This window comes from Triticum urartu, chromosome 6A, assembly GCF_056163025.1.
Source record: "Triticum urartu cultivar PI428250 chromosome 6A, HENAU_Tu73, whole genome shotgun sequence".
Taxonomy (NCBI): domain Eukaryota; kingdom Viridiplantae; phylum Streptophyta; class Magnoliopsida; order Poales; family Poaceae; genus Triticum; species Triticum urartu.
This window is the reverse complement of record NC_141878.1, coordinates 477,642,032-477,660,147: the sequence shown is the minus strand read 5'-3', so window position 1 is coordinate 477,660,147 and position 18,116 is coordinate 477,642,032. Positions and strand designations below refer to the sequence as shown.

The following is an 18,116-nucleotide window of genomic DNA, read 5'->3' as shown; positions in this document are numbered from 1 at the left end:
TTATTGCACCTACAAAAGGTAAGGGGGCTTTCTACGATATAAAACCGGATCTTAAAAGGTTATCAAGCGAAATCACCGGGGAAGGATGGGAGGATCTCCCTCCCATAGTGCGCCTGCCATAGAGATCGACCGCTTCCACAAGTTAGCCACCCCTGTCTGCCAATATAAAGGAGAGGGGCGCACCCCCAAGGGACAAGTCCCAAGGCCACCCTCTCTCTCTCTTGGTTTGATTGACACCCTGAAAGGCTCCTCCTCCTCACCTAGTTCTCCGGCAACCCTTTGTCCCGGAAGACAAAGTGATGCCAAATCAATCGGTACGGATTCCACAAAGGCATCATACTTCTGGTGCTAAATCGGTGGATCACCTTGGTAATATTCTCACGACTGAGAGGTATAACCTAGCTGCGAGATTTGTCAAGTCTTCACCAACACCCCTTCCATGATTACTACCACTGCGCGAGGAAAAAAATGTTGGTGGCAATATGATCGTTGTCCTTGCATCTTCATAATTTTCCTCTCAATGTTCGTAGATACATTATTTTCGATTTATTTTGTACCACATTCTCCAACATAATACGAGGTTTCATTTTTATATAGTTCTTGCCTTTCAAAGAATTTCATAAGATGAGACCTTATATGGATGAGTCTAGAGTGTTACTTTTTATATTAAGAGAAGAGACACATTCAATCAAGATGAAACGCAATAAATATAACCCACCTATTGACTACTTGCTTAGAAAAAGTTGCTCTCAATCTATTTCGTCCTAGCCGTGGATTAAAATCCAATGGTTGTCTTCTTCTTCGTCCTCCCTTCCTATATGATGCATTGTTTATCTTCCTCCTATAACCACCGCGTGACGCTGACCCAACCGTCTGCTCCCCACGGCCGGCGAGCGCCGCAGTGTAGCCTTGCAACGCTCTCCCGCCCTTCTTATCCGCGCACCCGAATAGTCGATCTCCGGTTCCTTTTCACCTGGAACGTTGTTCTAAAATCGCTCCCATCCAAGATCTCGTCAACGTCCCCACGCCTCGCTGTGCTCGCCCTTGCGCCGCCGTCTTCCGCTTCGATGATTTGTGGAAAATCGACTAACGCGAGTTCGTTTTTGAAGTGAGGAATATCAAAACCGTAATAGATAACTTTGGGGTGTGTAAAAGTCCACATAATATAATCATACTTCAATTGTCTTGAACTACGTACTACGTATAAGAAAACGAGGAAATCATTTCAGACTTCAACAATTCAACTACTCAACCATCGTAGCTTGGAGTGCCATCCGAATCAGCCGATCAGCCTTCCTCTTCTTCCTTCCGCCTCCCGGTCACCGCCGCTCGTACACCCCTCCTTCCAGCCGGCAGGCCGCACCCCGGATCCCCCCCCCCCCCCCCCCCCCCCCCCCCCCGCGCGCGCGCGTTCCATCCTCGCGATTGACCTCTAGCGCCGCGCCGCGCCGCGTCCTCCTCCTCTTTCCTCGCGCCGCGGCCACCGAACCCGCTCCGATTCGCCGTGGCGAGGTCGACGCGAGCCGACGCGGCGGCACTCCTGGACGCCAGGGAGCCTTTCCCCCCTGCGCCACCCGCACTCCTGGCGAATAACCTGGTGGGTACTCGTCGTGATCGGAGCTTCTCATGTTGGACCCAAGATCCGAAATCTACCCCACCATAGAGTATCGCCCCATCCAGCCCTCCGACCTCGAGGTTCTTGAGAAGATTCATCTCTCGCTGTTTCCTATAAGGTAACTGCACAAGTGGATGCTTCTACGATGTTCTTGCTTGCATTGTTATTACATCGCTTGCAAGGTATACTAATAGAATTTGTTGCGGCCTATCGATGATTTCCCCACTATTGGTCCATTTAAACAATTCGTTCTTTGCTCTAGGTACGAGAGGGAGTTCTTCTTGAACGTTGTCAATGGTAATGGTGTCATTTCGTGGGGTGCTGTGGACACTAGCAGATCGGATGAAGGCAGGGATGAGCTGATAGGCTTTGTGACCACGAGGATGATTGCAGCAAAAGATAGCGAGGTACAAACAATACATAGGATCTCCTGAAAAATCCTTGGTCTTACAAGTGAGCTCAGTGGAGCTAATTGTTTGAATTTGCAGATCGAGGATTTATTTAGATACAACAACTCGCACAAAGATCTAACACTTCTTTATATCCTGACGCTTGGTGTAGTGGATAGCTACAGAAACCTCGGCATAGGTTGTTTCCCTGTTTCCTCATCTTAGCTTCACAGTTTGTTAGTGCTGATTCAGTTGATCCTCACACGAATTCGCACTTGCAGCTTCTTCGCTTGTTCGAGAGGTGATTAAACATGCTGCAAGTGTATCAAATTGCAGGGGTGTTTATTTACATGTCATCTCATATAACCAGCCTGCAATTAACTTTTACAAGAAGATGCTATTTAAGCTAGTCAGAAGACTTCCGATGTTCTACTACATAAGAGGGCAGCATTATGACTCATACTTGTTTGTGTATTATGTCAATGGGGGGCGTACGCCTTGTTCACCACTGTAAGTATCCATGTTTGCTTATTCTGGTAAATTGTTCTAGTCCATATTTACTACTTATCCACGGTCATGTTTTGATTTGATTTTCTATCTGCAAAGCTTAGTTTCTTGTTAGGATAATATGCGAACTTGACTGACTATCCCATGAAGTCTCTCTAGTTTGTTGCGACCAATTGTGTGAACTTTGTAGTGTGCTTTGTTTTGTTGACGGCTGTTCATCTATTGATTTCTGACCTGATACTGTCCATGGACACGTACAAACCTGAACTTATCCACATGAGAGAGCCTGTAGATGTCGTACCTCTTCCAAGGAATTGCCTTTGCAAAATCCAGTGTATTGAGTCCCTATAATTTGGTGTACAATTTTCATTGTTGCATGTTTCATTATAGCATGCACAGTTTTTTTAATGGGTTGCTGCAAGCCTGCAATACAAATTTGATGCTACTATTCTTGTATGTGTACACAACTAAGTTATTTGTACGCTTTGCATAGATCATGTTCAATCCAAAAGAAAACAGCAACACACAAACCTTGTATGTTTGTATCCTAATGTGTCAATGCCTTCTTATTGACGAATGAACTGAGGAGATAACCTTAATTCTTTTCAGCTTAAACTCGCATATTGGACTTTTGCCTCCTTCTGCAACTTTTGGTGTTGCCTCTCGTGAATACATTATTAGGTACATTCTGAAGTTCTGGGTTATTTGAAGGGAATGAACTCTTGGTAGCCTTCCATTATTGTCTTCGGGCATTTCAAATGGGTGGCATGAAACATGACATAAGTCTTTGTCATATACTACCTAGTATATAACATGCAACATTACATGTTAAAAACTTAAAACTAGCTAACTATATAGCTTAGTTAAGCTCGCACCCAACTCCCAGCAATCTTCTATATAATGTGTCAGTTTTAAATTAGTACATGTCATGTCTTGACACCTTAATAGGTGATTGCAACCTTTATCAGTCAGGTGACGGTGACATCTGTCCTTCCTTTGCCCCATGTTTTTTTAGAGAAAAGGCGATAGTCCGATTTATAGATAAAGCCAACCAAGCAGTTCACAACAGCATAAGTTACCACAGTCGCACCAGCAAATAAAGTACGGGTTGCACAGCAACCAAAACAAGCACATAATCGGCATGCACCAACAACCTACAGCCTATAGAAGCCAGATAGAAGATCACAGACGCTACGCCAACTACTTCACCGGAGCCTGCACTCTTGGAGATAAGGAAATCGCAGTAGCTCGAACCCGAGAGATCAGCAGCTCTGTAGCGTCGATGTCACAACTTTTAACCACTGGCTTCCACTGCTCCATCAGATTCAGAGATTTGAAGATAATATCAGCAGGTTTAGAAGGAAAAACATGCTCGATAGTAAATTTGTTCCTAGTTGTCCACAGAGCCCAGCTAACAGCAGCAAAACCAAACCAAAACAAATGCTTAACCTGACCAGACAGAATTGACTAGCGGCAAAAGCTGCTGAAAAGAAGTAGGAGCCCAACTGACACCCAGCCACGACTGGGTGCAACTCCAAATTAATGCCGCAAAGTCACAATTAAACAAAATATGGTCAGTGTTCTCAGGCTGAGAACAAAGAGAACAAACAAAGAGCCAAAGCCCTGCCATTCCGTTTACGAATCTGGTCGACAGCAGGCAACTTGCACCTAATTGCCTAACAAAGAAAGAGTTTGATCTTCAACGGAATACGAGGTTAAACCTGGAAGAAGAGGAACCAGAGACCAGACGGAGATATAACGGCTTAACTGAGAAATTGCTGGAGGAGGTATGAGGTCAAGTCCCGAATCCGAGGTCTCCGAGAGCGCGAGGAAGATGGCAGCAAGGCGGTGCCAATCTTCTAACTCTTCAGGAGGTAGGGAACGGCGAAAACCAAGATCCCAATTATTGTTAGCAAGGTCAAAAATAGAGAATAGAACTGGGAAGGGAGAGCATAAAGGACCGTCCCCAAACCACCAATCCAACCCAAAACGCATGGATTTGCCATCGCTGACCACAAATTTCACATGAGCTCGGAAGTCATCGCACACCTTAATCAAGTCACGCCATAATTGGGAGCCATTCGAAGCAGAAGCAAATGGAGGATAGGTAGGGGAAAATATTTAGCCTTAAGAATGTCAAACCAAAGAGTACCAGGAGAAGCTTTCAGAATACACCACCACCATGGCTTTTAGGTCTATAAATGATCTTCCACTTAACCAATCTGTAACTTTTCTTGTTATCAACCGCGTTCCAATAGAAACCACTCCGATGCTTATCAAAACCAGCATGCGTACCCTCCGGTAACCGATAGAAATCTATGAGAAACATTGGCAAGGAAGAGATGCAAGAATTAGTAAGGATAACTTTCCCAGCATTAGTATTGTATCGACCACACCAAGGCATAACCCTATTGCCCACTTTGAGCACCATGGGCGCAAAATCTTGTATGAAAAGCTTCAGGGACGAGATGGGGATCCAAGATAATCAAAAGGGAAGGTGCCAAGCTTGCTGTTGAGGAGGTTAGAAACCCTCTTCGCCTCCTCAGAACAACCAAGAACCAAAGCTTCACTTTTTGTGAGATTGATTTTAAGACCAGAAAGTGCTTCAAAACATAGAAGAAGGAATTTCAGGTTTGCTATACAAAGATCAGAGTTTTCGACAAGCACAATCGTATCGTCAGCGTACTGGAGATGAGAGACACCCGAGGGAATAAGATCATAGATAACAGGGGAAATGTGGCCAGCGGACGAAGCACGACGAATACAGGATACAACGTCAGCCACAAAATTGAATAGAAGGGAGGAAATAGGGTCCCCTTGTTGTAGGCCCCAACTATTGGCAAAAAAAGGACTAACGACGCCATTGACAAAAATGGCAGTGTGACCCTCAGAGACCAACTGCATGATACGATGAACATAGGCTTTGTCAAAACCTCTCGACAACAAGACATCCCTCAAAAAAGAACAAACGGACGTAGTCATAAGCCTTCTCAATGTCAATCTTGAGAATAAGAGCGTTCTTCTTCGAATGTAAGTCATGGACAACCTCATGTAAGCTGACAATACCATCCAAAATGGAACAACCCTTAATGAAGCAGATTGCGTCGGGGAGATCACCCGATGGGCTAGAGGAGAAAGGCGCGATTAAAAACCTTTAGAGGGGAATTTAGCCAAATTATTGATGAGAGCAATGGGTCTAAACTGGCAGATGGTGTCAGCACCCTTCACTTTGGGAGTAAGAGAGAATAGCATAGTTGAGACGAGAAATGTCAACCGTGCCTAAGCAAAAGCCCTGAATAATGGCATAAACCAACTGTTTAAGAACATGCCAATTTTTTTAAAGAGAATCGAAAAACCATCAGGAACCGAGGCAGAATTGGGGCTGGATGAGGCCACTACCCCATCGATTTTAGAATTAGACAAAGGAATAAGTAGGCTTTCATTTTCCTCCGGTGAAATCAAGGCAGAAGGAGGCCAAAAGTTAGCTGAGAGCCTGAGATAGAGAGAGGGGAGGGAGGTTGAGCAGCAAGTAAAGAAGAGAAGAAAAAAAATATGAGACATAATAAGATTAGCATCAGAAATCACCACGTCGTTGATAACAAGCCTGGCAATCAAGCACCGATGACGTCTTCCATGAGCAATAGCAAAAAAGTACTTATTAAGCGCATCACCCTTAAGAATCCAAGATGCCCACATTGCTGCCAATAAACTTCTTCAGCTTTATGAATAGCAGTTAAGGTTAATTCAATTCCACAGAATACCGATGAGACCACCTAGCACTATCCAAACCAACAGAATCAGCAATAGCATCCAAAGCTTTAATCTGGGCCGGCTAGGAGTTCTTATTCCTACGAGCCTCGGCATCTCTGTTAGCCCCCCAGCCTTTCAGAAATTGATGAAGGTGTTGAGATAGGAACCACCAATCACCCAAAGTACCAAAGGAACAAAAGGTCGACACCAACAAAGAAGAAATTTTAGAAGAGATCAGGGGAGAAAACCCCTTCACCGAGAACCAGGAGGAGTCAGAATGGAATTTAGAGCTTGGACGAATAGAGCAAAACTCGGAGTTCAACAAAAAAGGAGTATGATCCGAACCAATATGAGAATCAGCAAAGGGAAGATCAAGGGTAAAGCGAACCCCACCACTAGGAACATCACCAAACCCACTAGGAACAGCACACAAAGGAACACCCGATCCAGAATGCAATGAACTAGATCCAGCTAGTGATTGGACCAAGTATAACGGGCCGAACCCACCCAGTTCATGAGAACTAAATTATTGATTGAAGTCATTAAATGAATTAGCACGGGACCAGGAGAAATTGGCATTATTTTTACTAGCAGGAGAATGCATGAGATTGAAATCACCCCCCACTAGCACATGAAGAGAAGAAGAAATTTTCAAAGAGAGCTCATCCAAAAATACTTGAGAGAAACCATAAACACCAATAGTATCCCATAAACAGTTGAGATCACAGTGACAAAGAACCATACTAGCGAGCCGGAATCAAAGGCAACAAAATCAAATACATCTAGCTTAGCACCCTATGAGGATCCCACTAGAATGGTTAGAGTCCGGAAGCCACTTCCAAATGAAACGACCGGAGCCACCAATGGAAGAAAGATCAGAAGCAGAGAAAGATGATTTAATAGTCTCCTGCAAGCAAATAATATCAATGTTAGAATCACGCACATAGTCACGCAATTGGTTTCGGCACCCCCTAGCCCCAAAACCACGCATATTCAAGACGATCTTCATTTAAAAGATAATTTTTTAATGCGAAGGCTCGACCTCGACGAGGCCAGCAAGGAACCATTTTTCTTCCTACGAGTTTTACCAGTAGCTACTGGGTGGCCGCAATCATCCAAGGAAGTAGACGAACCCAGAGCCACCCCGGCCTCGGAAACAGGAATGGAAGAAGGCGAGGGTGGTACGGCATTCATAATATCATCAGTCAAAGGTGAGGGAGTAGCCAAAATACACGCTTTGGCCAAAGAAGTTTGCACTAGCTCGTTAGCACGAATAATAGACAACACCAAAGTCGGATCAGCCGAAGAAGAGCCCAACAAAACACCCGAGTCTAATGCAACCTCAAGGAAATGGGAATCAGGATAATCAGGAAGCACTAAGAATTTTGGGGAAGAGATTGGGGTAGTACCTGTTGTGCCCAAGTTCTTCTCGGCAGCACGCCGCTCTGCACGCACCAGCATAGATTCCCCCAAATCACGAGCACATGAGCTCTTCTAGGCGGTGGAAACTGGAGTCTTGATAGTTACCGAACAAGAGGAGGGAGTAACAAGCAGCTCAGCGACACCCACTTTATCAACTAATCCCATGTCATTGTCATGGCTGCGAAACAGTCCATTACCAGATTGCTTTGATGTGCTCGACATCCTACAACACGGAGAGAGTATCTTTATAGTTTTCTATGGCCTAGACGTCGGCACAACCACCTTAGGGTCAAAGTTCTCATGATCAGGCGAATCTTCAATCCCAGATAGAGACGGTGAAGGAGTACGGGCCGGAAAGTTTGAGCACACGGCAGAAGCCAGAGGACTGCCCCAGCCCCAGGAGTAGAAGGTGCAAGCACCGCACAAGCAACCACAACAGCAGGCGCATCTTTGGCCGCAACATCTTGGTGCGCGATTTGGGTACATCAACTGCAACTTAGGCCCAAGAGCATCCCTCTCTTGCTTGGAAAACGGCGGACCCAATTCATCTCCATCCATCGAACCTCCATTATTCTGATCTTCATGGGGTGGCGGAGAAGCAGCACGGGGAACCTGAGAAGCAGCCTGGCCCTCCACCCCGACATTGATACGATATACTTTGGAGGTAGGGAACACCTCAATAAAACCACACACATGATACGAGCCTGGCACCAGATTCGTGACCGAACAGGCCCCAACTGAGACAAGGATTCTTCATCAATAGAGATAGGCTTGCCAACAAGCTCACCACCAAAAGCCATCAGACAGGATTTGTTACGCATCACATCAGGAACATCATCTAGGAGAACACATGCATCGACCAAAGACCCAAAAGAACGAGCAGCACCAACAACCTCCTTTACTGAAACCACAAGATGATTCAAAGGTAGAGTAAAGCTAGTACTTTTTGACAACATCTTCAGACTTCCTTGCGAAGGGAAGACCACACCAAACTCAAGCCGGGAAATTTGCTGTGGTTGCTAGTCCCAACCCTTAAGCCCCCACCCATGCAATTTATCAGCTATCATCTGAAGACACATTGGCAGACTGGACAGAAATGACAACAATGTTATAGATGGGAGGAGTGGCCACTATTGCCTTCAAACCACCATCCATCCCCAAAAAACTTCAACTAGGCAACCCAATACCATACCGCTTGACCACTGGCGGCTTAAAACGATTCATGCAACCCACTGTAAGATGCCCTCCCAAACTGCAGATCAAACAAAAAGGAGGAAATTCACATTGAGACTGGAAGTGACCCGGCCTATGACACACAAAGCAAGTCAGGGTAGGAGGCGAAAAGTTTGAAGAAGAACCACCAACAGGAGCAACTTGTCCAGAAAGAGGAGGGGGTGGGGGCACGAAGCCATCACCAGATCCCCCGAGGCTGTCACGGGGATGTAATTTGCAAAATTTGTTCTGCTGGTTAGGATTGAAGTTGTTGTAGCCACGAGCACGAGGATTGGATCTGAACTGCCCCGCACCCGCGTCGGAACCTTAACCCCCACCAATGGGGTAGGCGCAGGGCGGGCACCAGTAGCAGCGCACGACCGGGCCCTGTCGGAGCGAGGAGCCTGCGCACCAGAAGCATCTGCTTCCCATGGATCCAGAGAGCCTGAGGAAGGAGCGTCGCTGGAAGGCTAGAAGGAGGCACGCGCGCCGCATCCATCCTTTCATCCTCCTGCACCCGCTGCTTGCGGCTCCATTCTTCTTCGCGAAGCCAAGGCGGTTGCGTGCCCCACGCCTCCCCCTCCTTTGCCGCCTGCTCACGCTCAAGCTTCGCCCTCAACTCCGCCTCATAACCCATCACTAGATCCATCATGCCCATGCTTGTTGTTGGTATTGCTGTCGCCGGAGGAGTCGCGGGACTGGACCATGGCCACAACAACAACGAAAGATCGGAGAAGGGGTGGGGGAGAGAGGGAGGAAGACGGTCGATCGAGGGGGGGGGGGGATGGATCCGGCCTTGCGAATATTGACGCCTGAAGCTGGAAACCTTAAAGAGAGGTCTGACCTTGAGCAGCCATAAGTACCCACAAAATGGATGGACAGGCCGAACAGGGGCACCGGGCTCCACATGACCAGAGAAGGCTGCAACAGGGAGAGGGGGAAAGTCTGAAGGGAACAAAAGGCATCGGGCCCTTACCCGGCCCACAATGCTCCCCGCGGAGCCTAGAGCAGCACACACCTCGGATTCCCCTAGGGTAACCACGACAGCCTCAGCCGCCACCGCGAGCGATGGCGCCTCCGCCCCCATTTCCGAAACTGACGGAGCTTCAGACGCCATAGAGGAGGAAGAAGAGGGAGATGGCGGAGATCGAGAGGAGCTGGGGCAAACATCGAGGAGGCTAGGAGAAGGAGCAAGGGAAAGCAGCTTACGCGCGACGAGAACGAGGTGCCACCTGTGCCCGCACTGCCAGCCCCCCTCCCCTCCCAAGCGAACTTGCGGATCTGCCCCCAGGCCACCCGGAGCATGCACCACCCCTGCAGCAGCCGGAGCCAGAGACAGATAAGGTCCATTAGCATCCGATCCGCCTCATCAGAACTTGTTGGAAATTGGACCAAGAGGGGAACACGAGGGCGACCAGAAGAGTCGAGATGGGGAAGGAAGAGAAATAGGAGGAGGGGAGAGGGGAGAGGAGCACAAGCCACGAGGAGTAGAGCATGGGGGGCCACCAACGAGCAAGGAGGGGCCAAGGGTGAGAAGGTCACCGGAGGGAAGGAGGGAGGAGAGGAGAGGAGAGCCATCTCCGGTTCCCTTGCCCCATGGTCAAATAGATGGCCAATATTTGTTAGGAAGTATTAGTATAGGTCTAGGAGTCCTTATTAGTCTATTTACTTTCCTTGCACCTCAAGTCTTGTGTAACATATATATATATATATATATATATATATATATATATATTCAATAAAGATAAGTTGCTTTCCTAACATGGTATTAGAGCCTAGGTTTAGGTCCCCTCTGGCGCCGCAACTCGCCTGACCATGGAGATTTTTTTCCCGGTCTCCTCTGTCTTGATCGAGCGGTGCTCCTTTGTCACGATCGATCTGCCGCCTGCTGCCTGCTCTTGACGTCTTCGCTGCCCCGGCTGACCGGCGCCCCGTCTGGCTCCCTGCATGACGTCTCTGCCGCCGCCTGTGCAGGTTTCCTCCATTGCCGCCCCCTCCAGGAGCTCTCCACCAACTGCTTGGTCTGCTCGCTTTGGTGCGCCGCCACCCTGCAAGTCTTCAATTGCAATGTCTACCCCATGCTCGATTCCGCCGATCTGGTCCGGCTCAAGTAGGTTGACCCAACAGTCCGCTCAGTCCGCTGCGTGCACCTCCCGATCCAATCTGATCCCGTTGGCTTCATGAGCGGCTGCAGCTGCACGCTTCCTAGCCCTGCAGGTCAACCCTTCTCCGGATCAGGCTGTGACCCGCGCAGCGCCAACCAGCGCAACACACTTTGGCCTCAAGCGCCCTGCGCAGGCCGGCTTCTGATATGCTTGCTTTGGTCTGCTTGTCCTCCCTGAAGGTCAACGCCCCTGGTTGGCTGTGTCTTCGCCGGGCTTCGTTGCTTTGGTTGAGCTTCTGGATAAGATTGACCGCATCTGTTCGGCTGGTTTGATCCTTGGTCTGGGCTTCTTTGTTGTTTTGGCTGCTGGACTAGTTTGTGGCTACTTCATCTGATTTAAAAAAAAGTTCAATGTCTTCTGCATACACGAGATGGCTTTTGCATCTTTGTCTCGAGTATACTTTCTAGCTTTAATCTCTTCATATATTTTCCGCTGAGTCCACCAAATCCGTTGATATTGTGTTTCTCGTGCCATGCAAGTCCAACATACCTCTGTCCGTCAGCCTTTTTCTCGTCCTGATCCTTTCTATACAACTTTTGTGGCCTACTTGCCCTTGTTGTTTTCTATAGGATTTTATGGACTCCTTTTGCATTGTTGATCTACGCCCATTGTGCCTTAGCCGCCGCGCTTCTTTGGCCATCGGTTGTCATGGGCTATGATTTTCTGCGCGATGCTTTATTCTCTGATGTGCCATCTTCTTTGACAACTCATCTTCTCTTGATACTTCTTTTGTATCTTCAAGTGATGTGGTGTCTTCCTCTGATGTGTCATCTCTTCGTTATCCCCTTTGGCGACTCGACAGGTTTTGAACTCTTCATGCTACGACGACACTCTCAAGACGCGGATTTGGATTATCATTTTTTTCTAGTATTACACTTCTTCAAATGCAATGCAATGCTATTGCATATACACTTTGCATTTGAGAGGGAGGGGGGGGGGGGGGGGGTTAGGAAGTATTAGCATATGTGGATTACTATTCAGGGATTTGCCTCCCCACTGTAGAATCTCCTCCAACCGTAGTACGATCACGATTCCTGATGTCCACAGTACTCCATATACATGAGTGCTCAACTTTCAGAAGGGCCTTGTATTGCATTGTCCAGATCATTCTTGATTTTCCTCCACCTTTTGTGAACTCATCCAAGGCTAAAACATGGCTTGTGCCCTTGCATAGTGAACTAACCTTGCTCAAGAATGCTTTGATTCCTATTGCTCCTGTTCCTGCAAGCATATGGTGATATTTCCTGAAGGACTTGTAGCACCAAGTACTTGACAAGACTACGGTCATTAGACTACCCGCTTTCCTAGTCAAATATGAAACTATATGAGTTTCTGTTAGACTAAATTTTGATTCTTCCTGTGTTTAATTTGCTTGTTTCTACTCCCTCTGCCCCTGAATATAGATAACTTTGGTCATTGACATGATCTTCAGAACAATTTGACCATTAATTTCTGTTTCAAAACTACATTGCTTCAGGCAAAAACCAAAGTATCTCTGACAGTATATTTCATGAGGGATCTAGCTGTGTCAGTTCGATATCTCATTGTTGACAGTCAAACCTAAATTTGTTTGGACTGGGACAGATTCTTGAACTGCTTATATTTGGATCAGAGCGTGTATGTTAAAATTTTCTGATATGGATGTTAGTCAATGTCTTGGTTTATTAGCAGTTTAGCATCAGTTAAATGTAAATTGTTATAATAAAATGAAATCAACTCATAGCCTAAACAACCCTTAGACATCAAATCCAGCGCGGAGGAATTTATTTATAGTTTGCAGACGTTTTCTGTTGTCAAACTTTCTCACTCTTTTAGTAGCATCATCGTGCCTGTGTGTAAAATGATGGAGTACTAATAGCGCATGGCAATCTTGTGCAGGGAGATTGTAACTTCATTTGTTGTTGACTTCAGGGCTTTCCTAAAGATGCTAGTTGGCAAGATCTGGAGGAAAGAGGAAAAGAGTATCCCGAGATGGTCCCGTTGTAAGGAATCGACCACTCTATTGACCTCACAGAATAATAATAGTAACAATAAAAGGATCATCGCTGGTGAAGATTCAAGATGTCATGTGTAATTTTAGGTGTGAGCGACGCGATGGTATTGTTTTCGTGGAAACATCAGTCTCTTGCAATGTTGTTGTACCCTTGGCAATACATTGACAAACCAGGTATATAATTTCTCAGATAGCCATAGCCATGTCTTGTAAAAAGAGAGGACAATAAAATGAAGAAAATAAATGTCACCTGCTTAGCTTGTTGGAACACTGGATGGTCATATGCATTTACATTTACAATCATGCGCTGTTGAGGCACATCGGCTCTGGCTTTCATATTTCCTCTGAAAGATGAATATCATACTTTCCTTTTTGAAAAAAGACGGCAGTATTAGTACTCGTATTTTGTGAACATAGAATTACTACCTCTGTACCAAAATATAATACGTTTTTGTAGGCTAGCCTGCCAAAACGTCTTATATTTTGATATAGAGGTAATATTAAGTTATTTTTTCTTTTGTGGGGAAAAGGTCTTAGTAAGTTGATCTTGTTGGCATAGTAGTAAGTTGATGTTCTTGTCACCAAAGATGTACCACTGGATCTGTATTAGAAAATTGTTTCTAATGGTATGACTTTGAAGTCACATTATTTTGTATGTTATCGGTCTAATTCATGGTCAAAGTTAAATCTCATAAAGGGTGATCTTATAAACTGGAACAGCAGGAGGATTGAATGAGGCAGGGAAAGGAACTGAAAATGTAGACATCAAATGGGTAACTGATGGCAATGTTGTATCTCTGTCAATAACGCTCGCAATAAACATCTTCTGCCTTCTGCGGCAGAATTGACTCCACGATTTTTGCCATCTTCAGTGCGATTGCAATATGTTCAATACGAGCAGAGATTTTTCAAAGTTCAAGGACCCCCATAGCTGGGGTGGCATTTTGTAAAACTGCCATGGCAATTTGCTTAATTTGCAAGGAGGTTTTGAAGAAAACTGGCGGTGTTCGCCAGGATTAGGACCCTGGCGAACGTTCGCCAGATAACGTTTCCCAGGTTCAAACGTGTCCAGCAACCGAGGTTGCTTCGTGATCCAGGTGAGCGCTGCAGCCCAGAGTCCAAACCGACCCCAAAACTAGCGTCCAAAACCAAGGTGCGCCGCAGCGGAAACCTTTTTGTTTGTACGCGTGCCTGCCTTGCCGAAAACAAAAGGGTAATTTCTCCGCAGCCGCAAGGCCCTACGCTACCCAGGCCTCCACGTCCCGCGCCATCCCCGGATTGGATAAAGAGAAACCCCCACGCGCTGCGCACGGCCGCGACGCGGAAACCAAGCCAGAAACCCACCGATTTTGGCGTTTTGTTCGTCACGCCGGCCATTCATTCCTGCTCGCCGCCACGGCACGCCATGACTGCTAGCCGCCCTCGGAGAAGCCATTAAAGCCGCCGCGCCTCGGTTCCGACGCCGCCGCCTTCGATATTCGTTCCGAGAAAAACCCTCTTCCGATCGCCGGGGCCGCCATGCGCACCAAGCACTTGATACCCAACCACGCCGCGGGGCTCACCTACGCGAACGCCTACGCCGCCGCCCGCGAGGGCAGCGGCGGCGGCGTCGACCCGTTCGAGGCGTTCCCCGACGCGGTGCTCGGGCTGATCGTCTCCAAGCTGCCCTTCAGGTCCGCCGTCGCCGCCTCCGCCATCTCGCGCCGGTGGCGCGGCGCGGTGGCCGCCGCGCCGGCGCTCGACCTCGACTTCGCCGCGGCGTTCCCCGCCGCGCCCCGCCGCAGGGCGGCCTTCGCGGCCGCGGCCACCGCCGCGCTCGCGGGCTCGCGGCGCCACCCGCTCCGCCGCCTCTGCCTCGCGCTCGACGGCTTCTTCGACCAGGCCTTCGCCGCCTCCGCGGCCAGCCACGTCGCCTCCTGGCTCGCCGCCGCCGCGGCGCGAGGCGTCGAGCAGCTGGAGCTCCACCTCCCTCGCTCCCGCCTCGCCGTGCTCCCTCCCTCCCTCATCGCCTGCACCGACCTCACGTCGCTCACCCTTCGCCTCGACCACAACGCCCTTCCGCTCCCTTCCCTCTGCCCCCTCACCCGCCTCTCCCGCCTTCACCTCTCCTCCGTCTCGCTCGTTGGCTGCGGTGACTTCTTCGAAGACCTCTGCTCTCATTGCACGCAGCTCAGCTGCCTGATCCTTGAACAGTGCCACATCGGTGCACTCCGACTAGCCGGCGCGCCGCAGCTTTGCTCGCTTGACATCGCCAGCTGTTCGTGGACGGAACAGTCGTCTATTGCCATTGCTGAGATGCCGGCGTTGCGCACACTCCGCTACTCGGGTGCGATGGCGAACAGACACATGATTAATGGCGCCGATTCCTTGGACGAAGCCGTTCTGGCCATTGAGAGGCCACAAGCTCTCCTGGAGCCTAATCTCAGAGAGCTGCTTGCGTTGGTTGGAAACGTACGGAGCCTAGTGCTTTCGCCCTGGTGTATTGAGGTATATTATACAGAACTTCTTCATCTTGTGAAGTAATAATTGATGTTTCAGAAATCTAACCACCTAGATGTGAATAATTTGAAGCAATTTGCGCATCCTGAGGAATGGTCCAAGGTGCGGCTGGACAAGGTGAGACGCTTGGCATGCATAATAGAGAGGAGGGAAGAAGGTGCTTTGTCCATTGCACCATTGCTTACGAGTTGCCCCAATGTGCAAGAACTTTCTGTGTCGGTCGTGGTGAGATATATATCCTTGAGTTCTTCTATCTACTGTTGTGGTAACTCTGCTGCAATGAAATGATGTTAATGCCGATGATGTGATTGCTTGTTGTTGCAGCCATCACAGTCCAAGCGGAGACGGTGCAGCGACAGTGAAGTTCAGTATCGTGTTATTGGTGGTAGAGGGATGATCGTCAGGAATCTCAGGGAAATTAGGATGGAGTACATTGATGAGAGCAAGAGTGGATTGGATCTGGTTAAGCTTCTGCTCAAGAAGGCGCAGATGTTGGAGATGATGACAATTGTGCCTTCCATGGATGGCCTTGAGCAGGCCAAGTTCAGGCGCAGGGTGTTGAAGTTCAGAAAAGCTTCCAGGAATGTCAACATCCAGTTTTGTGCCACTGCATGATGGAATGATTGTGTGTTAATCACTGAAGTCTCATGTTCAGTCCGTGAAGGAAGAAGTAGCTTGCCTGTCATCAGTGAGGCTCTTCCAGTCCTGTTCCGGGCACTTCTAAGATCTAACTTGTCACAGAGCTGCTAACTGTCATTTTAATTCGTTGCCGAGCTTCATTTAGCTTGAGTTTTCTAATAAGTTTGAAAATTTCCTAATTCTTTGGTGAACCAAACTACCTTTTCAGAGAAAGTTTAGCTTTGTTGGATACATGCACCTAGTTTTATGAGAAGTTAATTTGAAGAAGCGTGTTCTACCATGTTATACAAACGCTATTGATCTGTTTGGCCTAGATGAACATTTTCTGATGGTATAATTTGTAAGGCACCTCCAACCAGCATTGTGTTCTTGGTGCCTTATTAACCCAGTTGTTTGAACTTGTTTATTTGCATTCATATGCCTTATGTTTGATGCACAGGAGGATTCATACTGTCACTATTTGCATTCATATTGTCAGTATTTTCATTCATATTCTCTTGGTGACTAGCCTAATCATATGCTAGATGCACATGAGGATGTAAAAAAGTTTGATGGCATCCAGCTGTTGACCTTTGAAGGCATTAGTTGTTGTCATATCAGCTCCAGAAATGTCGTCATACTCTAGAAATGTCTGGTTGTGATATCTGGCTTGGCTAACTTTTATCTGAAATTTATCCACGCAAAAAAAAAACTTGATATCTGGAATTCATTTCTTCAATATTTTTTCCTTCACAAGTTATAGTACAAATGGTATGCTTTTTCATTGTTCGTCAACAGGCCACGTGAGAATCGGCCCGAACCGAGTACATCACTGATATGCAACAGGTTGAAAGGTTTACTTCAAGAAATGATTTCTCTGACTCAGAGTTCCGGGACGAATGACTACTGATATACCTGGCCCTCCGTCGGGCTGGCTGGGCTTCAAGCAGGCCTAACAAAGCCCGAAGTAGAAAACCTAGGCCCAGGCTGGCCCGGCCTGGGTATCAGGGCTAGAATTCAGGCCCAAGCCTGGCCCGTCACTAGAAAAGCCCGCTGAGTCTTGGGCCGGGCCTCTTCCCTAAATCACAAATATGGCAGGCCCTGGCCCGGCCTTCGGGCTCAAAACCTAGGACCAGGCCCGCACTGCGGGCGAGATTGGATCGGTCGGGCCAGGTTGGGTCGGGTTAGGTATAACTACTGATAATATGTTAGTGACTTACTATGTATGTTTCCATGCAATAAATAATCACAGACAAGGAAATAATGGGGTGTGTGTGCAGTAAAGTTGGATATGTACAAGGCTTACGACCATGCTAGCATTGTCCTTTTACGAGGCATTTTTAATTGGTAACCATGCTGAATGGACTTTTTAGAGGTAATATCATCGGGAGTCATAAAATTTGCGCTTGATGTTTAGTTTGGTGTTAAAACTTTAAAAATACGGATTTGTGGCCATTCAACTTGCGTTCCTATGCAAATAGGGTCACTTCTCTCGTATATAGCCGTATGGCCTGTCCACTTGGTGCGCCTGGCGGAGGTCCACATGTCAATGGTTGGGAGTGCACAAAACGTTGGGTGACCATAGCACGCCACATTTTTTGTGCGCAGAAAACACATGTGCAATTAAATAAAAATTGTGAGTGTTTTCTGCAAAAAATCTGGCGTGCTATGGTCACCCAACACTTTGTGCACTCCCAACCATTGATATGTGGACCTCCGCTAGGCTGGCGCACCAAGTGGACATGCCATATGGCTGTATACGAGAGAAGTGATCGTATTTGCATGGAAACGCAAGTTGGATAACCACAAATCCATATTCTTAAAGTTTTAGCACCAAACTGAACATCGAGCGCAAGTTCTTTGACTCCCGGTGATATTACCTCGCCTTTTTACAAGACATGATGGTGAAGCTGGGGTTCAATGATAACTTGGTGAATTTGATCATG

At 47.5% G+C, this 18,116-nt stretch overlaps 2 protein-coding genes across 5 annotated transcripts; both read left to right on the top strand.

Moving 5' to 3' along the window:
- The first annotated feature begins 1,248 nt into the window (after positions 1-1,248).
- LOC125514236 (histone acetyltransferase MCC1) lies at positions 1,249-13,323 on the top strand. 4 transcript variants are annotated; one of them, XM_048679528.2, is made up of 6 exons: positions 1,249-1,733; positions 1,878-2,022; positions 2,104-2,203; positions 2,286-2,514; positions 3,121-3,192; positions 12,972-13,323. In XM_048679528.2, the coding sequence occupies exons 1-6, from the start codon at positions 1,627-1,629 to the stop codon at positions 13,132-13,134; spliced, it is 816 nt and encodes a 271-aa protein (XP_048535485.1). In that variant the 5' UTR covers positions 1,249-1,626; the 3' UTR covers positions 13,135-13,323. The 4 variants fall into 4 exon arrangements, with proteins under 4 accessions (XP_048535485.1, XP_048535484.1, XP_048535487.1 ...); XM_048679527.2 differs by having other exon boundaries at positions 12,939-13,323; XM_048679530.2 differs by lacking the exon at positions 3,121-3,192 and having other exon boundaries at positions 1,252-1,733.
- A 247-nt stretch (positions 13,324-13,570) lies between these two features.
- Positions 13,571-16,510, top strand: LOC125514235 (F-box/LRR-repeat protein At1g06630). The gene is made up of 3 exons (XM_048679526.2): positions 13,571-15,540; positions 15,625-15,777; positions 15,877-16,510. The coding sequence occupies exons 1-3, from the start codon at positions 14,572-14,574 to the stop codon at positions 16,165-16,167; spliced, it is 1,413 nt and encodes a 470-aa protein (XP_048535483.1). The 5' UTR covers positions 13,571-14,571; the 3' UTR covers positions 16,168-16,510.
- Positions 16,511-18,116: the final 1,606 nt, after the last annotated feature.